The sequence below is a fragment of the Ipomoea triloba genome, chromosome 9, assembly GCF_003576645.1.
Source record: "Ipomoea triloba cultivar NCNSP0323 chromosome 9, ASM357664v1".
NCBI classification, from domain to species: Eukaryota; Viridiplantae; Streptophyta; class Magnoliopsida; order Solanales; family Convolvulaceae; genus Ipomoea; species Ipomoea triloba.
The window spans coordinates 13,204,583-13,227,408 of record NC_044924.1 but is presented as its reverse complement, the minus strand read 5'-3'; the positions used below and the strand labels follow the sequence as shown (position 1 = coordinate 13,227,408).

At 37.2% G+C, this 22,826-nt stretch overlaps 4 protein-coding genes across 4 annotated transcripts; 1 reads left to right on the top strand and 3 right to left on the bottom strand.

Moving 5' to 3' along the window:
- Nucleotides 1–4,282: 4,282 nt before the first annotated feature.
- On the bottom strand, nt 4,283–5,833 carry LOC116029576. The gene has a single exon (XM_031271626.1). The coding sequence runs from the start codon at nt 5,831–5,833 to the stop codon at nt 4,283–4,285; it is 1,551 nt and encodes a 516-aa protein (XP_031127486.1).
- Nucleotides 5,834–7,149: 1,316 nt separating this feature from the next.
- On the bottom strand, nt 7,150–8,416 carry LOC116029574. The gene is made up of 2 exons (XM_031271625.1): nt 7,303–8,416; nt 7,150–7,247 (listed from the first exon to the last, which is right to left on the bottom strand). Exons 1-2 carry the CDS (start codon nt 8,414–8,416, stop codon nt 7,150–7,152), a joined length of 1,212 nt encoding a protein of 403 aa, XP_031127485.1.
- A 5,655-nt stretch (nt 8,417–14,071) lies between these two features.
- Nucleotides 14,072–15,542, top strand: LOC116030807 (DNA damage-repair/toleration protein DRT100-like). The gene has a single exon (XM_031273142.1). The coding sequence runs from the start codon at nt 14,149–14,151 to the stop codon at nt 15,253–15,255; it is 1,107 nt and encodes a 368-aa protein (XP_031129002.1). The 5' UTR covers nt 14,072–14,148; the 3' UTR covers nt 15,256–15,542.
- A 3,106-nt stretch (nt 15,543–18,648) lies between these two features.
- On the bottom strand, nt 18,649–22,179 carry LOC116028822 (protein gamma response 1). Its single transcript, XM_031270649.1, has 3 exons — nt 22,076–22,179; nt 19,746–21,152; nt 18,649–19,551 (listed from the first exon to the last, which is right to left on the bottom strand). The coding sequence occupies exons 2-3, from the start codon at nt 21,148–21,150 to the stop codon at nt 18,851–18,853; spliced, it is 2,106 nt and encodes a 701-aa protein (XP_031126509.1). The 5' UTR covers nt 21,151–21,152; nt 22,076–22,179; the 3' UTR covers nt 18,649–18,850.
- Between the last annotated feature and the right edge of the window lie 647 nt (nt 22,180–22,826).

Sequence of the window (22,826 nt, the reverse complement as noted above, 5' to 3'; positions counted from 1 at the left end):
AAAAAAAAAAAAAAAAAAAAAAAAAGGAAAAATGCTACCCAAGGGGAAGCACATGACTCTTTAAAAATATAACCCAAAAAAAAAAGGTAAGATAACTAGAACTTTGATTATTATTGAAATTTTGATAACATATGTAACTTAATCTTGGTAAAATTAAGTACAAGTCAAAAAAAAATTAGTTTAACTTTAAAGTTTAAATATTTGAGATAACCATTCAAAATGAAAAAAATTAAAGGAAAAAAAAATTTTAATTGTTGAATTTAGATTATTTGTAACATAGAAAATACAATTTACAACAACAACAACAAAAAACTAAAACTAAAACAAACAAACAAACAAACAAACAAATAAAAAAACCTTCAATTTGAACCGGTGGTTGTCATTTTTTGAAATCGTGAACTGCTGGTTCAGAACCAAAATCAAGCTGTGGTCACGTCGACTTGGGTTGTTCATATATAGTCGTTGAGCGGCTCAAACTAAGAAAGCCAATAAATAGTTTTAATGGAAAGTTAAATTTAAAATATTGTGGTTATCAAGTCAAGTGTTTGACCAAGTTCGCTAAGAATTAACAAATTTTATTTGGTTCTTGAAAGTATAAAAGGTGCAGTGAGTTTGGTCGATTTTGAAGTTGAAGTTTCAAAAAAAAATTAAAAATAATATTTGCTTTCCTTATATTTTGTATGTATAATATAAGTGGAGATGTATTTGATTAAGACCAAAGCAACGTAACGTAACAATTGAAGTCAGTATATATTATATAAATATGACCTTGAGCCATGCAAAAGAGCCATAAAAGCTGCTGCTTCAATTCAAATCTTCATGTATATATGCCTGAAAATCAACCATAGTAGTTAACACAATAATTATTATGACAAAACTTCACTGATATATGGTTTGGTTTGTCCCCAACTCCAAGTGCTTCTTATAATTTGTCGGTCCAAGTAGTTATGAACAGATACTGCATTGTAATAGAGTCAATAGTATTAAAAAAAAATAATTTGTCGGTTCAATTCATTCCGGAATATATTTTAGTTTAGTACTACAACTGTTTTGTCGGCAGTGATATTACTCTCCAGCTAGTTAGGCTTTTTGCCAGAGAATAAGAAATTTAAATAATAATAAAAATTACCCTGTTTGATAATATAGTTATGCGAATTTTAACTTGTTTGATCACTATTAGTTGTTTGGTTTGATTAAACAGTCAATATGAGTGTTTGGTTAATCAGTTTTTTTTGTAACAATTTATTTCTCAAAAACATTAACATTCAATTTGCTATCATCTTTTTACAACCAGATAATGCTATCAATTAGTCAAACCTGCTAACAGATATTTGCCAAGCTAGTCAAACCCACTAACTCAATCCGTTAATAGCTATTTGCCAAACATCTTTTCTTTTTTTGTTGAGTCGAGGATAAACAAAATTTTTATTTTTTTTAGTACTATTAACTCTGATTTATTACAAAGTAGTATATGTTTTATACTTCTTTGATCTGTTTCAGCCCAAGAAGTGCCATCTGAACATCTGAAAAATCGAAGGAAATTCGAAGTGGGTTAATATTGAGATGTAGGATGAGCAAATATAGTTGGAAGGTTTAATCAATGAATCCAAATGCTCCGGCAACCCATCTTCAGTGAGAACATAAAAATTGGACTCCGCTGTGTCCTAAGTACAATATTCAAATATTTTTTTTTTTTTGGTGAGAGAGAGGGGCCAGCGCCCCGCGAGGTAATTAGTGAATTCTTTTTGCAGCTACAGACTTCGCGTCACGATCAAGGATGCCTTTCACTTCATCAGGTGGGAGATCCAAGATGGTAGTCCCCCAGCGGTCGTTTCGTCCCATGTTGGCTAGTCGATCCGCACATTGATTCCCTTCTCTGAAGATGTGCGTAAGCTTGAAGACTTCAAGTTGGCTGATTAGGAACCGACAATCTGCTATCAGAATCTCCGTTGCAGAGCTGTCGTCGTCACTCTCCAAGGCTTGGATCATACACTTGGAATCTGTTTCGGCTTGGAGTTTGGAGAACCCTCGGTTAACCGCAATTTTTAAGGCTTCCCGAAGGCCCTAGAGCTCCGCCGCAAAGCTGTTTGTGGGTCCGATCTTCGTGTAAAAACCCACCACCCAAGCTCCTTAATGGTCACGAAAAACGCCTCCTGCGCTTGCCATGCCCGTGGTGGAGCTTTTAGAGCCATCTGTGTTGACTTTCACGATCCCCTCCGGCTGTGGTAACCAAGTGACCCAAATCTGCTTGGCCTGGATGAGACCTTGAAGTTTAAGCAGAATGTTTTGTGCCTCCAAAGCTTCTCTGTAGGATCGGGTGTAAATCTCCTCTACCGTCGTCTGAACATTGTTGAAAATAAGGGCGTTTCTAGCCTTCCAAATATTCCAGAGCACGTAAGGAAAGGTGTTACGCCATTTGCAATTCCCTTGGTTCCTCCCTTTGATATGGCATTCATCTTCGATCCATTTCGCCAGTGGTGCATGGGAATCAGCATTGAAGTCCCGTGACATCTTTGCGATGCTCCAACAGTCCCTCGTCAGCTTGCATCTTCGGAAGATGTGGTCCAAGTTTTCCTCACCCTCATCGCACCTAGGGCAGTCGCCTTGGTCCGTCAAGCCTCGTTTCTTTCGTTCAGTGTTGATGAGGAGCCCATTGTTAATGATCTTCCATATGAAAATCTTCACTCTCTCAATACAAGTAATGTCCCAAATCCATCCGTAGTCTCCTACATCTCCCTGCTGTCCTGCAATGAAAGAGTAAGCGGATTTGACAGAGAAGAGACTCGTACCTGAATGTGGCCACGACTGCGCATCCTTTTGATTTACATTGATCGGTATTGAGGATGCACGAATCATGTTCATAGTATCGGGGGAGAGCAGTCGCGACAGATGATCGACCTCCCAGTCTCTATTTTGTGTTATGAAATTGCAGACTCGGGTAGGGTTGCCGTCAGTTGGTGGAGTAGCGTTTGGGACGTCTGCAAGCGGCCCGCTCCCCACCCACCAGTCATTCCAAAAGTCGATCGATGAACCATCTCCCAAGTTCCATTTCACTCCCTTTTCCAGAGAATTAATGCCCTTCATGATGCTACGCCACCCCCAGGAGCAATTATTCCCAATTTTTGCGTTGAGCACATCTCCCTCTTTGATATATTTCTCTCTTATAACTTTGACCCACAGTTTATTCTCATTGCGGAGAAGTTGCCAGCCAAGTTTCATTAGAAATGCCATGTTAAAATCTCTGGCTTTCCTCAAACCCAAACCCCCCTCATCGCGTGGGGAGCACACATCGGACCAACTCACCATATGAATTTTTTTAGTCTCTTCAGAGTGCCCCCAGAGGAAATTTCTACAGATTTTATCAATGTCCTTACACGTGCTCACCGGTAGTGCCATGGATTGCATGGTGTACGTTGGAACAGTGGCAAGGGAAGCCTGAACTAGCACTCTCCTTCCTGCCATACTTAGAGACTTAGCCTTCCAGGTGGCTAGCTTGCTTCTCATTTTTCCAAGGACCGCATTAAACTTGTCTTTCGACACTCTTCTGTTGAGCAGAGGTATACCTAAGTAGGACTCCAAATGCGTGGAGAGAGGCATGCCCATTTTGTCCGCAATGTTCCTCTTATCACCTGCACTAGTGTTGGGAGAACAGAAAACTTGGGATTTAGAAAGGTTTACCTTTAATCCTGACGTTCTGCTGAGTTTGTTAAGACACTCCATCATTGTCTTGGCTTGTTTCTCAGTCGCTTCCCCAAACAGCATATGATCATCCGCAAAGAAGAGGTGGGAGACTCCAGTTCCACCTCTCGAGATATAAATCGGTTTCCAGCTTTTATTATTCACTTCCCTTTGTATCTCATACGCCAACCGTTCCATTACCATGTTGAACAGATATGGCGCTAAAGGGTCACACTGTCGAAGCCCTCGTCCTGGCTGGAAGGGAGGTAACCGGCCACCGTTCCATAGGATCGAAATATCGCATTCACGAAGGGAGAACATGATTAGCTCAATGATTTTCCTTGGGAATTCGAAACCTTCAAGAGTTTCCTCCAAGAAATTCCAATCCACGCTGTCATACGCTTTATGAAGGTCGATTTTCACCGCCATCAACCCTTTTTTACCTTTTTTCTTGTGCATGAAATGAATGATTTCCTGGGTCAAAATAACATTATCCAAAGTAGATCGCCCTGGCAAGAAACTGTTCTGGTGGGGACCTATGAGATTACACATAAGGGGCCTCATACGATACACCAACACTTTGGAAATAACTTTAAACGCCACGTTAAGTAAGGTGATAGGTCTGAAGTCTGCCGCTGTTTCCGGTGTGGATTTTTTTTGGAATCAGGGTCATACAAGCGCTTATAAGGGACTTATGAACCGAGCCTGAATCCAGGGCCTGATTAACCAGCTTGGTTAAGGCTGGTCCCACGTCATCCCAAAAATGTTGGTAAAAGACAGCCGGGATCCCATCTGGACCTGGGCTGCCCAACTTTTTCATACCAAAAATCGCCTTTTTTACCTCCTCTTCCGGGACTCTTCGGGAAAGCCTGACAGCTTGGGCCTGGCTAATTTTATGACTATTGTTAATTTGCGAAAGAGATACGGTTTCATCACGGCCTGACCTGCAGAATAGAGCAGAAAAATAATCAATAATATGAGTAGAGACCCTCAAAGGATCATCTGTCCACTCTCCTTGTAACTTTAAGAGGCGAACACGGCTCTTATTCCTTCTAATCATGGTAGAAGTGTGGTAGTAGCGCGTGTTCCTATCCCCATCTTTAATCCAATCTCTTCGAGATTTTTGAAACCACAGGGTTTCTTCCTGATCAAGAACTGCGTTAAGCTCCCTTAGAAGCTTCCTCTCTAGATTTTGAAGTCCTCTAGACGAAGCATAATGGACATTCTCTTGAATTCCTTGGATTCTTGCGGTGAGTTGCCTTTTCCTCTTGAAAATGTTCCCGAACACATTTTGGTTCCAAAGAAAGCTTTGTTTCGTCACATCTGTTATGACATCCACCATATCACGAGTGCCCGGACGTGTGGCATCCTTCCAAATGTTCCCATAATCATCTCTCGACAACCAAGCCGCCTCAAACCGTTTCGGACGACAGTTATTATTTGGCGGGGTACCTGCAACATCAATAAAAAGCAAAGGATTATGATCCGAACTCAACCTAGGGAGCACCACCGTTTTCCCTTTCGGAAAAGCAAGTTGCGCTTCGACGTTCCACAGGACCCTGTCAAGCCTGCGCATCTGTGTAACCCTATTGCCCACCATCCGGCTCCACGTGAATTTTTGCCCCGAATACCCGGGGTCGATCAATCCACAACTACCATACGCATCCACGAACCGTTCCAGGTTAGTATTGTTGACGCTATCGCTACCCCATTGTTCCTCCACCTTCGCAATGTCATTAAGATCGCCCATGACGATCCAAGGCACGTTAAGATTGCTCCCAATGCCTTTGCAATATTCCCAAAAATGAGCTTTCGCGAAAGGGTTGGGCCTAACGTATGCAAAAGTGAATAAGATCTCCTGTGAGCCATTTTTTATCCTAGTATGAATGGCTTGAGACAAGTTGCTAACCACACTCAGGTCAATTTGCCCCTGCTTCCAGACGACGAGGAGACCACCTGCGAAACCAATAGGTTCAACAACAAAACTGTTAGTATAGCCAAGACTATTTACTAAGGAAGTCATCCCCTGAACCTTAGGGGAGCGAATCTCCATGAGACATAGGACATCGGCTTTGGACGTTATCAGAAGCTCTTTGACATGCCTCCTCACACGACCATTCACCACACCCCTATAGTTCCAGGAGATGATCGTCATGGGATATGAAGGAAAGTATTTGATGATATATTATGTGAAATGCAGCAACATATATAGGGGAGATATTGCAGTTACAGTAGACCTACTCTAATGGAGAATAAAGCTAACAATAAAGACTAAGACTAAGCAACAGATGAAGTATAATCCTTAATACGCCCCCGCAAGACGGAGGAACCATCAGTGACACCGATCTTGGAACGGAACCGTAGAAACAACTTATCAGTATTTTGTTTCAATGATCTCTCATAATCTGTGAGAATATCAACTAGTTCTCCATATGTGACTGACTTTTCGCAAACTCGAATTGCTGCCATAATTGGATGGAATTCATCACCGAGTTGGGTGATTATGCTGACTACTAAGTCTTCTTCAGATATGGGGTTTTGGGCCAAGGCTAGATCATCAGCTATGGCTTTCATATCTTGAAGATATTCAGACACAGACCGTGATCCCTTGGGGTTCTTCGCCATTTTTGCTTTCAGAGAGATGACACGTCCTCTGGAAGAATTTGCATAGCTAGATGTGAGACCATGCATCAGCAGCTGTTGTAGCGGAGGAGATGACCGGCTGAATCGTCTCTGAACAACTACCGAGAAGAGCACTGACAATGACTTGATCCTGACGAAACCAAATGAGGTGACAGGGATTTGGTTGTGTTTTTGCAGGGTCAAGGAACGCATCTGGTTCCTTTTGTGTGCCGTCGATATAGCCTAGCAGTCCAAGTCCAATGAGAGTGGAGTGAATCTGCCGACGCCATACCGGAAAGTTAACCGTAGTGAGCCGAATTGGAAAGTGCGAAGGAGCAGACAACTGAATGATAGCAGTATCAGTTGTGATTGCCATCGGATCGAAGAGAAAGAGAAAGAAAAAAATTATCGTAGGAGTAGTTTAAACTCTTGATACCATATGAAGGAAAGTATTTGATGATATATTATGTGAAATGCAGCAACATATATAGGGGAGATATTGCAGTTACTGTAGACCTACTCTAATGGAGAATAAAGCTAACAACAAAAACTAAGACTAAGCAACAGATGAAGTATAATCCTTAATATGGGACACCTGACGCGGCATGGGAAGAATCACGACCGCCTTCCCCAGGCATGAAACTATTTTTAAGCATCGTTGCACCGTCCGCCCTCTTAGCAGTAGCGTGGGACCCTGGAGGATTTGGTGAAGAACCAAACTGGAAAACCCCCGAAGCATTTCCTTGTTCAAGCTAAGCCGGATTAGTGAAGGATGGCGAAGCGGCTGCTCTACCCCCTCGGCCTCCGCCTCTTGGCATGCCACGTCCCTGACTACCTCCTCGTATGGTGTTATTCCTTTGGGTTGATGAACCTTGTCCCGCAGTATTTTTGGATGTACTGGCTAAGTTGTTCACCACCTTGGACTGTTGCTCCGGCGCTCGTTTCCCCTGCAAAGCAACATTGGCAGCATTAGTTTGGGCTTTCTTAGACGTCGGGCCTTACCTTTGCTTTTTGCGTGACTCGCCGGAGGATTGCCCGCGTCCTTTTCCACGGCCAAGGCTTCGAATTGATTCCTTGAGTTGCGCACAGGACGTGGAGCATTGTTCGACTGTTGATACGGGATCCTCTGTCCTCCAGCTTTGTTTTTCTTGGTCACTAGCATCCATGACCCATATCGCCAGGTGGTACCGCCGGCGTTGACATTAGTCGGAGTCACCGACTCTTGTTGCGGACCCTCCTTTTCCACCACGGGATCTGTGTTCTTATCTGTGGTTGTCGTCTCTGTCGGTTTTGTAGCGTTCAACGGACAGTTTTGTTCCCGATGCCCCACTATGCCGCACCCAAAGCAAACAATGTGTAAGGCCTCATACTCGACAATTTGAACCTCGTTCCTAACCCAGATCTCCGACACGAGGGGCTTGTCGAGATCTACCTCCGCCGCCGCTCTTGCGAAGCGACCTTTTTCCCTAGCAACCGTAGTGCGATCCAGCTTTAATGGTTTACCCACATTCTCAAGGATCCGCTTGACCACGTCGTCCCTGAAATATTCAACTGACAAGTCCGGGAGTCTCACCCAAACAGGCATTTTAGAAACCTTTGTCGTTCTGGGCTTGAAGTCCGGCACCCATCTTTGAATAACAAGGTAATTATCGAAAATCTTCCAATGTCCATCCAGGAGGACATGGAGATAATCTTTTCTGTTTTCCAACTTGATTATAAAACACCCATAGCCAATATCAATCAGGCTATATCTCCCCTGCAAACGCCACATAGTAGGGATCCTTTGGTTCAGAACATTAAAATTAACATTCTTACCGAGGTACTTGATAATCAACGCAAGTTTCCACTCGCGACACAAATCCTTTCGGAGTTCCTTTGAGAAGGTTACCCTGGGCCGACCGTCCACCTTGTCATTATCTTCCATCTCGTTGTCTGATTCGATTTCGGGGTCTTCGAATGCCCAGTCATGTTCGTCCGAAGGAGTCTGTTCATCACTGTTGAATGAGGCTTGAGCACCAAAAGTGTCTGCGAATGACCGTTTGGTCGCCTTGAACTTTTTTGCTGTGCGCTGTTGCTGTTCACCTTCAGTCATTTGTTCGTCCGGTGGGGGAACCATTGGTTACGCCGGCAAGGACATCCTCGCCAACCACCACAGGCCGCCGCCAACGGCTAGGAGTGGGGCGGGGAAACTACCTTAAATAACTGAGGTCTAAAAGGTTATTTTTCAAAGCCTAGAGAGAAAATTCTCGCATCTATTGCGATATAATTTCAATATTCAAACATATTAAAATTAAACCATGTCACGCATTAAAATTTGAGACTATAAAATGACAATCATTAGTATGTATTAAGATATTAAAATTTACTCTGCATAGCAGCTCAGTTGGTCATAGGGATAAAGTTTGGGAAGAGAAAGATCAGGGATTGAGTCTCACTAACGGTAGATAGTGTGGGAACAGCCTCTTAAAGTGAATAAAGATATTAAAATTTAAAATACAGAAAGAGCAACCTTAATAATGGATCTGTATGATTTGATTACCCCTATAATTACAAAACACATTACTTAATTTAAATTAGATATCATCCTATTAATTCAGCCTTATCTCTCTATCCTCATTTCATCCCATCGTCATACCGTCACCTCCTTACTCATCTCTCCTCATTTCATGACTTCCTCATTGCAATCCCTAGTCACTTCATTGTCCCTCTTAAGATCAATTGCATTGATATTTTGTTTTTGTATTCTTAAAACTTTTATTATGATTATATGGTCATACACAACTAAATATAAATATTGGTAATCATTACAATTCTACCACACTGCCAAACATACAAAATACATTCGCCAAAACTCATTCCAATTACCAAGTATTTGATTTTGAATCTGATTCCAATTCTTATGTTCGAACTAAACACACTCTCCAAACTCCTAAAAAAACATTTTGAATTTTTATGCGGCATAACTTCATTTTGCACTTGAAAAGAAGTCATAAGTTATGAAACTCCATAAAATCAGAATGTCACTTTAGAAAAAGGTAAGTAATACGTACACTTAATGAAAAAACATTTGAGACATAAATAAGACATCTAATAGGTGCTGGCACATGCCATGATGTTCAATATTAATAAACCTGTCCAAGAAAAAGAGAAGACACCACCATTTTCCGAACTCCACAACGACTATATAATGCTATAATTTATTGCTGCATACTGAGCAATTATAGAAACAGTTGATGGCCATATGGTAGTTGGTCTACTTTGAAACCCTGCAGCTTCACATTTTTTATGCAAAATTAGTAATTACTGTACCCATGAATATTCAATTCAAGGTTAATTAATCAAGTCAGAAAATCCAGCCAAGTTGATTCGACATTTGATTTGATAACCATAAGGTTCCAAGTCTCACTTCCTTTTGGGAGTTGTCTATTATTGACCTTCTTGATTCCCTTCTCGGTTGGAGCCAACCAGCTATGGACAACCTAGCTAGGTTGGTTTACCTCTAAGATTATATGACAAGCTTTACCTAAAGCATGCGATCGAGTACCAAAACATATATGTCCTATGCTGAATTTTGAACCAATTCACCTTTTCTTTTTAATATGTAAAAGAGTTGGAGATTAAATCTATAACTTCCTTTTTACAAAGGTTACAAACTGATATTTTACTAGACTATATCTTTCACCAAATTAACAAATCCTAACAATAAGTGGGATTAAATGAGTTTTGTTTTGCAAAATTGTACTATTTTAAAGAGTTTATATCTTATTTTAAAGTATAATTAAAGTTTTAGTTCTTTCGAGATCCAGTGCGGTAAGGGCTTAACGTGCGGCCGGTGTGGATTCACCATTAGGTATGCAAAAATGCACCAATAATTTTAGGAAATGCACCACAATCAAATGCACCAATACACCACAAACACAACACACCCCAAAAAAATGCATCAAACCTCCACCACACCTAATGGCGCGCTTCCCGACACTATGTGGTGCGTTTATGCGCACCTAAAAGTGTATTTTGTGGTACATTGGTGCATTTCATTGTGGTACATTTCCTAACACTATTGGTGCGTTTTTACATACCTAATGGGACATCCGCCCTGACTGCACGTTAAACCCTAGCCGCATTTGAGCTGAATCCTAAACAAGAGTTTGAAAAAAAAAAGTTTTAAATTTCAAATGTTAATTCCTATAGCATATCAAAATAATTTAGTGACTTTTCTTTCTTTTCTTTTTCTTTTTTTTACTTATGCTATTTAATTTGTGACTTTTCAATAACAATTTTTTTGTCTTTTTAAATATATTAACTACCAAATACTTCTTATCTTATAAGTTATATCAACAATTTTTAACTTGTACTCCCACTTTGATTTACAGAAAGCTCGTAACCACTATCCGAATGTGTGCTCTATGATTACTAGGAGATAAATCTTTGCTTATAGTTGATCATCAAAAACGAAGAAAGTTAATAGACAATTTTTACAGAGAGTCAAATTGATTAACTTAACTGGAGATTGCCCAGTAATCGTTAGCTTTGTAATTAGGTAAGATGTGTCATCCATAGCCGTAGTGATGCAAAAGTGAAGTGATAAAACTTTAGGCAATTTTGATGGTACGATGTGTGAACCACCCATATATTTTCTTTATATCACATACATACTTTTACATTTAGTACTATAAAAAAAATTAGCAAGGTACTAACGTACTATTATATTGTTTAATTTGAATACAGTTTGTATAGTATCATATATAGTACTATTAGATTATATTATTATAGTATTAAATATTATAATATTAAAGATTGACGATAATAGTATGAATGCTAAAGTTACATATATACCGAATATTGCATATGTGATATTAAAAAAGTCTATTCACATCTATACATATATAAAAGATACGGATCGGACTAAATCAATTAATTCTATTGATTTATTCTTATTGTGTGATAGTATCTTATTGGAAAGATGAAATATGATGAAGAATTCCTAAGAAATCATCATGAAGTCTATTATAAAGAACATGGATAATATGGTAAATGGTAAAAACAAGAAATGTATACTACAGAGAGAAAGGTTGTGTTGATATTTAGTATAATGTTATTACAATAGATTGGATGATGTCTTAACAAAACAATTACATAGGAATTTATATTAATCACCTTCTAACCGCCCTCAAAAAATGAGGAGTTGTTTGTAATGAAATGTGTCCGCGCGTGTAGCACACAAGGCCGAGGCGGCCCCAAGTCAAGGTTCCCCCAGGTCGAGGCTGCCCACCCAAGGCCGCCCCGAGCCTAGGTCGCACTCCGGGTCATCCTCGCTTCTCCTTAGGTCGATTTGTCCTTGATTCATCTCTAATATATCGATCATCAAATACGGACTAAATCAATTAATTCTTAGGGTCACACTTGTGTGAGACCGTCTCACGGATCCTTATTCGTGAGACGGGTCGGGTCGGGTCAAAACATCATGCAAATGTCATACTTATATGTGCAAATCTCACACTTATATGCTCAAATATAACACTAAACAAAAATACAATTTTTGTTACTTATAAGAGAAAAAGTAATACATTTTTCATAATAAGTAATGTTGACAAGTGTCTCTCACTTATAATGGCAAATATAATACTTTTGAGGAAAAATGTAATACTTTTAAATCGAAATGTAAAAGTATTGTATTTTTCCTCAAAAATATTACATTTACCCTAATAAGTAACAAAAATTTTATTCTTGATTAGTATTACATTTGAGCATATAAGTATGATATTTGTGCATATAAGTGTTACATTTGCATCGTGACCCGACCCGACCCGACCCGACCCGTCTCATGGTGAGACGGTCTCACACAAGTTTTTGCCTAATTCTTATTGTGCGATAGTATCTTATCGAAAAAATAAAGAAAGATGAAATATAATGAAGAATTCCTATGAAATCAACATGATTAGATATTGAAATCATGGTAACTTCATATATACCGTAATTGTTACTTTTTTTTTTTGAAAATAGAATTGTTACTTTTTAGTACGATATTTCGCTTATAATATACGCCGTACTATTGTTTGTTCTTGATGAAATTAATATTATTGTAATTTATAAGGCGTAAATATTAAGCATTAAGCATATAATATTAATTAAACTAATTCATTATGACATCCACTCCTGTCATCACATCTCTTTTATCATCAACGCCGTAAAGCACTGCTAATGACAAAATAAAATAGAAAAAATTAAATTAAAAAAAATAGCGAGAGAAGTGCAAGAACACACTTCAATTTTAATACAATAATAATAATAATAATATTGTTATTATTATTTAATGACTTTTTTTCACTATTTTTCATTTCCATTTTTCATTTGAGTAATAAAATTAGAAAAAAAAAACTTTTTATTTTCTTTACAAGTGCCTTTTTATTGTATCAACTAAAGCGTAAAAGATGACAACAATTATTTAATAAGGTACGTGAAACTAATTGAATTTGATTGAAAAGACCCTTTTCCTCCTCTTCTCCGTATCTATCATGCATCTTTTAGTTCAAAGAGGGAGAACAACTTATATTTCATAATATCTTATATAAACATATAATCAATGCAAAAGTTAATAGGATGTCATGCTTTTCTGACTTGAACCTAATTTCTTGTCATGAATTCAATCTAATGTTGACCAAAAGTTTTTAAAATGTTTTATTTAATCATAATATTTATGGGAAAAAAAATCAATTTTCCCTCCTTATTTTTACCTCCAAAATTTCCCCTTATAAAATTCATTTAATTGGATGTCAATAAACTAGCTAACTCACGACTAACTAATAAATAAATTTAACTATCAATCACATGATAACATCTTAGGAGAGGAAATAGGTTTGTAGCATTGCTCATATTTATTTTATCCTAAATAAATTGTAAAATATATAACATTTTATGAGGGGAAATACCGTGTGCTCAGATGGTATGTACTGATCTCCCCCATATGGGAGGTCATGAGTATACTTTTGGTCCCTGACTATTGTACATGCAATGTATCAAATTTGATTATTGACTATTAATTTAATATGTTCAAATTAAGTGCATGACTATGTAATTTGTATCACATTTGATTCTTAGCAACTAATATTTTCAAATTAGGTGCATGACTATGTAATTTGTATTACATTTAGTCTTGCCGTCTATTTTTTAGTCAACTATTGCTAAAATTTCAATGAGAAAAGTAGTGTTACAATTAAAAATGTATTTTCGGCCAAATTGCTGGAAAATTATTTTTTCTCGCTGAAATTTTGGTAATAGTTGGCTGGAAATTTGAACGACATGATCAAATGTGATACAAATTACATTGTCCTACACCTAATTTGAAAATATTAATAGTCAAGAACCAAATGCGTTGCAAATTAAATAATTATGCACCTAATTTAAAAATATTAATAATCAAATTAAATTTGATACATGTACCATATTCAAGGAATCAAAAGTGAAACTTTTTCTAATAATAATAATGTGAAATTCTACCATACTTAAAATCACCCTACTTATTATCATTTTATTTATAAAATATTATAATTTATTTTTATTTATAACAGTGAGCATATTTTTAGAAAATTTTTCAAACAATAATAGTATATAGTTGGATCACTGTCGTTCCCACTTTCTACTATACGAAAAAGAAAAGCTTTAATTTGCCTTATGGATGGACCCCAGCAAAGGGCCGTTGTTCCTCCTCTCTTCTTCATCAATGAAGCATTTATGCTTCTTGTGTATATATATATATAAATAAGCTTCTCAACTCTCCACTCATCTTCCATCATTACTCCACTAAGAGAAGAGAGTGATTCAATTTAACGGATACGGAGAGGAGAGATAATGGAGGTGAGAGGGGTTCTGTTAGCCACACTAACGATCGTGTTGGCCGCCGTTACTTTTTCCGTTAACGCTTGCTCGCCGGCCGACCTGGCGGCCCTGCTAGACGTGAAGGCGGCTCTGGACGAGCCTTACTTGGGCATCTTCGATACTTGGAGTGGTACCAAATGCTGCTCCGGCTGGTACGGCGTCACGTGCGACCCGACTACCAACCGGGTCGCCGACATTAGTCTCCGAGGAGAGTCCGAGGATAAGATCTTAGTCAAAGCCGGCCGGTCCGGGTACATGAAGGGCTGGATTTCTCCCTCCGTTTGCAAGCTCGATCGTCTCAGTACTCTAATCCTCGCTGACTGGAAGGCCATTTCCGGCGAGATTCCGCCCTGTATCACCGCGCTCTCCAATCTCCGGATTCTCGACCTCACCGGGAACCAAATCACCGGCCAAATCCCCGCCGACATTGGGGAGCTCAGTAAACTCACAGTTCTAAATCTCGCCGACAATCAAATCTCCGGTTTAATCCCCCACTCCATTGTCAACCTGGGAAGCTTAAAACACCTAGATCTCAGCGCCAACAAGCTCACCGGAGAACTCCCATCGGATCTCGGAAAACTCACCATGATGAGCCGGGCACTCCTCCACAAAAACCAACTCACCGGTCCAATCCCCACCTCGACCGCCAACCTCCGCCGGCTCGCAGATCTCGACTTATCAATGAACCACTTCATCGGTAAAATCCCGGACTACCTCGGCTCGATGCCGGTTCTCTCCACCCTAAACCTCGACAGCAACCAGTTTTCCGGCTCAATACCCACCGGTCTGATTAGCAACTCCGGTTTAAACATCTTAAACCTAAGCCGGAACTCCATAGAAGGCGAACTCCCCGATGTTTTCGGGCCAAGCACATATTTCACCGCTCTCGATCTCTCCCACAACAACCTTCGAGGTTTAATTCCCAAATCCTTATCCTCCGCTAAGTACATCGGCCACTTGGATCTCAGCAACAACCACCTCTGCGGCACTATTCCGACCGGTTCGCCCTTCGACCACCTCGAGGCCTCCTCGTTCGCCAACAACGATTGCCTGTGCGGATCGCCGTTACGTACTTGTTAATTATCTTCGAGTCATTTTTTTTATGGTTTTAATTAACCGACAATAATTCACTCGGTTGCTATAAATTATATGTGCACTGTTACTATATTATTAGCTGTAAGTTTTTCGTTTTCTTTTAATGTTGTTATAGTGATCTTTTATGGGTGTGATGTGGATGACTTTGTTGCGTCATGCATGCACGTGAAATATTTGTATACTTTTATGAAAGAAGCAAAATGTAGTTGAAAATTTGAAGGGCAAAAACCATGTAATATCTCTCTGCCTATATAGCATGAAATTTTCTATAATATTTTTTGTCAAAATGAGATATACAACTTTATAGCACTATAATGCCGTAAGATATTGTAAAATTTTGAATTATTGACCAAAAAGATCAAATATTTATGCATTGTGACAATTATTATATCTAAATTTTTAAACTTTTGTGTTTTATGACAATTATTACACCCAATTATAGAATCTAATCCTAAAAGTAATCCAATTTACTTGGTGTATGTATTTATTAGTAGGTATAATATTTGAACATGTTTTTATAAATGTAAAATCTTTTTTGGATAATTTTATTTGAACTTTTAGTTATATAAAATATATTTTCTATAATATTATTTACTCATTTAATCTTTTGTCAAAGTGAGAGATACAACTTTATAATACAATATAATGTTATAAGATATTGTAAAATTTTGGCTTATTGGTAGAAGAAAATCTAAACATTTATACTTTGTATGGATATATAATTTGGTGGAACAAAAAAAATTCAAAATTTTGTGTTTTGTGACAATTATAAAATCTTATTCTTAAAATAATTCAATTCTCTTGATTTAAGTACTTATTGGTAGATATAATACTCTATCCACCACTAGGGTTTAATCTTGCTTCCCTCAAAGAGAGGCATGCCTGCCAACTAAGCACAAGGTGTTTGGCAACTTTTAGTTGTATAAACTATATTTTTTGATAAATTATATTTTTTAAAAATTATGTTATGTTATAATTTTTTTAAATAATCTGCATGCAAAAGATTTGATTAGATTGATTTTTTTTTTTTTCAAATGTTGGATACTAATTTGTAAAATTTAAAGGTTTAATATACTTGATATGCATAATTGTGTATAACTGTCACAAGACACAACATTTTAAAGTTTTTCCATCAAGTTTTAAAGGTTTAGCTATGATTATCACAAATTACAAATGTTTGGATTTTTTCCGGCAATAAGCCTAAAAATTTTTGTATGCTTTCAAATATTATGGATTCATTATGTCGGCATTTAATTTGTGCATCAGTAAAGAAAAAGGGGCAATCAATGACAGAAGGGAAAACTGGGGTGAAATAATGGCGTGCAGGAATTGGAGCATAAAGTTGTTTCACACTTTTACTTGATGCACTTTTGATGAGCAGAGATCTTATAGACGTTAGTTTAGAGTGAGGAAAGGATTTGTATTAAAAAAATAAGATGGAAATTCAAATTATATTGTTGGATAAGCATAAATAGAATAGTTAAAAATTGAAAGGAAAGAATTGAATAAAGACTAAAATGTCATTGAATAATAATAATAATAATAATAATAATAATAAGGGCAAAATAATACTCCCTCCGTCCCATTTTATTGTCTGGTTCGGTTAATGAGGCTTGACTGAAGTTATTTTTAATCCAATTTTTCATAATATTAAGTTTAGTATTAATATACAAAATTTATATATTTAGAAACTACACTAAAAGTACTATTAAATACAAAAAATCAAATTTAAAAACAAGTAAACAAAGAAGAAAGAGTTGGTTTGACCAATGAATAGTAAGTATGATAGATAAAATAGAACAAAGGTAGTAATTCATTGTTGAATTACAAATTTACAATTTCATGGCCGGAGGAATTGCAATTCCACAATTTTCTCCAACAAAACCATGAAATATAAATTCCATGGAGTTTGGTAAAAATGAAATTACAATTCCATCCTACCAACCACTCCCTTAGTGGCCCAAAAATTCAATGAATAATATTAATGAATTAAAGAAATTCAAAGTAGAAATTTCGTAATTAATTAACCAATTGCATATGTATGGGAAAGCACAAAACAATAATTTCAGCTTGGGATAATGCAATGAACAGGAAGGGGAAGATGAAATTGAACACATGGGTATGCCAGTATATTGCTTAGCAAAATGCAATGAGATAAGATTGGGAGAAGGGGAAGTATTAACTAAATGCAAGATAGGACCAATGTGCCAACTGCCAAGCATGCTGCATTAAACAATGGAATCAGGTACAACAGATTGGGCAAAGAAGCAGAAATGAGAAAACACAGGTCAGTGGCCAGTCTGAGTGGCTGAGCAAATGCATGTCAACAAGCCATGTGACTTTCCTAGATACTAACATGGTTCATGGACCCCACTTCACTAAATTCCCACATACAAGCCAAGGGTGGAGCCAATCAAAAGTTAGCATATTCCCCATGAATAATATCACACTATTGTTGTTATGCACTTACAATTCAATCTCTTTCTAATGGTTGCAGACTGCATCAGTTCTATCCAAAACTTGTAAATCACCAAACTCCAAGAGTTATAGAAACATCAATCCTAAACTATAATAACTCAATTGATAGTTGATACTACCCTAGCTAGCTTGAATGAGTTTGAAGAGATGAAGATCAAGTTTGGCCCTCAAACACATTATTCTATAAGTAGAATACCAAATTGAGCTTAAGGAACAGTCTGGCCACCTACTCATTTGTTTCCACAATAATGCTTCATAAATACAAAACCCTAAGAGCATCCTTATCAGTGGGGATATTTCGCGGTTATTGAAGAGTTTTTGTAAGTGTGATTAGGAAAGAGAAAATGGGGAGGGATGAATAAAAAAATCAAAACAAAATTGAATTTAAAAAATAAATAAATAAATAAATGTTCATGTCAGGCGCGCCAGACACGCCCGCTGGGCACCTGCTGTGTGCCATACGCGCACAGCAAGAGAAAAGGTATAATTTTTATTTTTTCTTGGGAATCCAAATATCTCGTTGCTTGCAGAAGCTCCCCCAACCCTCTCTCTCCATCTCTCTCTTGCCATGTGTAAATATCTCTGACATAATCCCCTTAATATTCATTGATATTCATGCTCTAACAGGCTCTGTCCATAAACATAACACATGGAGCATCTATTCATACCACCACATCAAAGAAATTTTTATTTTTTCTGCACTCAACAACCAGCTGAAATTATCCCAGTTAAAAGTCAAGCTTTCTCTGCTTTATAATGTTTCACCAGCAATGTGCAGCTTAATCCCCACATAATAACTACTAAAAGAAATAAGCTAGAGTAATCTTACCTGGAGTCCAGCTAGGCAGACTGCTGAGTACCTGTGAAGGATACGTAATGCCAAAATCTGACTTACTAAAGTTGAGATAAAAGTTGAGCCTGTGCCATGTCCTCTTTTATAAAATTGTGGATCAATATTCAGCCAAAGAAGTATACAGAAACTTTGAAATGCAAAACTCAGGAACTATGCTATATCTTCAGTCTTCTACTTTTTTTTTTCCTTTTTTTTTAATTATACACTATTCAACATTGAGTAATTAATGAATCTCCAAACTAAAAGAAGTTACATTTCTGATTCAAATCCTATGTTCCAAAACCCTTCTGGAGTTGAAGGAGGTGCATACCTATATCGATGCCTAGATACTCCATCATGATGCTCACAGCGCAAGTTCTGAGCAGTAGCACCAAAGTCCTTACCTTCACTAGGAAGCACAGCGTCATAGAACTTTTTGCACTGCTTGCATTCAATCCCTTTTAAATTTTCCCTTTCAGATTTCTTTCTGACAGGTTCAATGTATTTAAACCCTGATGTACTGGGCCTTGAAGATGGAATTTGCTGTTTTTGAGGGTCCTGATCAATATTCATGTCCTGTGTTTCATCATCTGAGTTTTCACAATCCAAGTCTTTTGGAACTGCCTTTGGAAGATTTGAAATATCTTCCTTTATGACATTTCCTGTATTTCTTCTAACATTCTCCAAGGGAGTATCTAGAAAATCATCATGAGGATCTGGTCCAACTCGGCTCTGATGGGACCTGGTATCCCTCCAATAAGATCCACTGCGCTTTCTGCCAGCTGGCAGGCAAGATTTCACATACTGGGGTTCTTTAAGGGCAATAGAAGTGTTTGCAATAAGAGGTGAGACAGAATTTGATCTTTGAACCAATTTGACAACTTCATTATTTCCTGTTTCTTCAAGGGCATTCTCCTGCTTTGGCTCTTCACAGGAAATAATAGTAGCTCTTGGAACATCAGTCTCAACACCTATTATATCACATGCAATTGCTATAGTCATTAGTCAAGAATAAGATTATAATGAGGGCAATCAAAAGTTCATTCCTATTTGTATTGACCATAATGAACAAATATTTAGTTCAATTGGATGACATGGGAGATGCTCTAAGCATGCTGAACTGAATCTCAGAACTGCAATAAAGAACGAGGACTTGGAGATTTACCGTCTTTAGTTAGCGGACTTTGGTTATGCCTCAATTTACTTTCGTCTTCCAGTTTGATTTTGGTTTTCACATTATCTGAAGTAAGACCTGCTCTTGCACGTAGAAAATTGTACTGAGATTTCAAACTCTTATAAGCATTACTGATATCCTTTATTTTCTTCTTTGCGGACAACAGCTCTGAGTCTTTTGCTTCAATTTGCTCAAGTAACTTTCCATCTAACACCAATCCCTGAGAAGATTCCATGCTTCTCTCTTGCAGATTCGCTTGGAGTTCTTCAGCTTTTTCCCTAAAGTCTTTCAGTTTGGCCAGCAGTTGTTTCTTCTCCTTCTCAAGCTCTTCTAACTCCTGCCCTGTCTTTGATCTTTCTAGACAGTACAAATCAATCTGTTGAAGCAACCCTTCATGTAATTTCCTTCCATCCTCCACATCAACATTTTTCTTCCTTAGTTCTATCTGAAGCTCATCAACATGAACTTCCAAATTCTTCATTTTTGCCATAAGTAGTTCTTTCTCACTTTGAAATTTACTCAACAATTGTTCATTATTCATTAGCTCCAGGTCCTTGGATTGAACTTTATTTAATAAACTTTCTTGTACCTCCATTGCTTTTTCTATTGCAGTGCTCTTCTCCCCCAGTTCCTCTTGAAGCTTCTCAACCTTTCTCTGTGCTTCATGAAGTTCAGAATGAAGCATTTCTGTCTTCTCTTCATATTTCTTCAGTTGTCTTTCTTTGTATGCTACTGAAGAAGTTTTCTCTTGAGCCATCTGGACTAGCTTACGTTGCAATTCCAAATCTCCATCAATTTCTCTAGATTTGTTCTTGACTTCCATCTGTAATCTCTGAACTTCAAGCTCCAGATTTTGTTGTGTCTTCAAAAGGAGAACATTTTTATGTTCAAGTTCTTTCTGTGTGTCCTCATATTTCCGGAGCAGTGAAGCTTTCGATTCAAGAAGCTTACTTAATTGTTCATGCACTTCCCTTAACTCATTTAGTTCACAACTTCTGTGCTCTATATCTTCTTGAAGCTCTTTGATTTGTTTTTTCCACAAAAATTCACCATCCAAGAGCTTTGCATTCTCCAACTTCAGAGACAGGTTTTCTTCAAGAATCTGCTGCTTTGCAAGCTGGATCTTTTCCATTTGTAGCAAAAGGTCATTTTCCTTTTCTTTCCATGCAGCTTCAGCAGCATTCTTTGCTTCCATAAAAATTTGCTGCAGGCATTTAGAGTTCGACTGGAAATTTGGGAAAAGTTGACTGCAGAATATATACTCTATCTGAGATATCCTGTCTTTTGCTTCCTCGATTGTGGCAACAAGAATAGTACTAAGTCTTGCAATGTACTTTGCATCAGCAATTTCTGCAGGATACGCTATCTGTGGAGACTTTTGTGCATTTTCTTCCATATCTGGAACAAATGATAAAACTGAATGAGACCTCCTAAATAACATGAGGTATTGTATACCAAATTCCTACTACCCTCTCAGAAAACATTTTTAAGAGGAATTTCTCTTAAAATCAACCAATACATTCTATCTCACCAACTCTATAGATCCAAAAACAGATCCATCAAAATAATTCCTGTTGCTCATTTAAGCTCTTCCAATTAAAGATGACAGGTACAAATTCAAGAATAAAAAAAGAACTATACATTTTCCAACTCATCTCAACTCAGCCCACTGAAATAGGAATATCCATTTATGGAATATCATGTGATTTTTAAAAAAAATAAAAAAAATTAAAAAATAAAAAATAAAAAATAAAAAATAAAAACCCTACTCTTGTAAGAATTGGTTTCTACTGCTTTAATTCTATCTAGTGTATCTGCACTGGAAATTTCCTTCTCAGTGCACAAGAAAAAATGGCATTGACTCTCAACCATTAATCAGGCCAACACATACATTGGTGTTTGATGCTTCTCAAATCTCACCTGAATAAAATTGTTAAAAATGGAGCTTTTACATCCTGCAAGGGATGCTGAAATTTTTAATTTTCGACAATTCAAGTAGTTCTCGCTCTAATTATTCAGTTCATATCATGAAAAAATTGATACTTTCACTACGTTCCCCTAGTAATGCAAACCCTGGAAACAATTAGCAAAATTTCTCGGATTGGGAAAAGAAAAACTGCATTGACTCTGAAACTGTTAGAGCGCAGCAGACAATCACGACAATTAAATCTAATACCAAATTACCAATCCAAAAACAGCTAATGTAGCCTGAAACCTAAACAACTTTTTTAAAAACTTACAGAGAACCGATAAAAATTGAAACCTCAGATGCACAATTGAACAAGCAACGCAGCGTAATGAATGGAACAAGATTAATTTACCGGCGAAATCGATGTAGACGATAGCAGAGAATGCAGTAGGAGCGACGAATGTGGGTCTTGGGGATTGAATGCGAAGAGTGTCTTGGAAGCTTTGACTGTTTTTCAATCGCCCTGGCGCGCTAGATGGAGTGGTCGACGCGCTATATTTTTATGCAAAACAATTTTAAATTAAATTGTTTGGTTACTCTTGAAGCAAAATGCACTTTTAACCCTTGTAAAAATTGGTGTGAAATCCTCTCATAAATTCTTTGTTATGAGAGAGAGAAAAAAAATTGACTTTTAATCTTTTGACTATTGTGATATTGTCACATTTAGTCATATTCTTTTAATTTTATCATATTACATCCATGACTTTAAACAACTTCCACTTTTAATACTCTACTATTATGACATTGTCATATTTAGTTTTATTCTTTTAATTTTGTTATATTACATTCATGACTTTAAGCAATTTTCACTTTTAGTTATTAACTATTATGGCATTATTTCAAAAAACTATTATGGCATTACTACATTTAGTTCTATTCTTTTAATTTTGTCATATTATATCAATGACTTTTTGTTCAAAATTATATTATTTCACAGTTAGAATTAACAAATAACAAATAAAAAATCATTACACATATTGTAACTCATATTTCAAACACATTAGAAATATCGTAAATATTAAAGGATGTAATATTGTAACTCATAGAAATATGAGTTACAATATGTATAAGGATTTTTTTTATCTTTGTTATATGTGAATTTA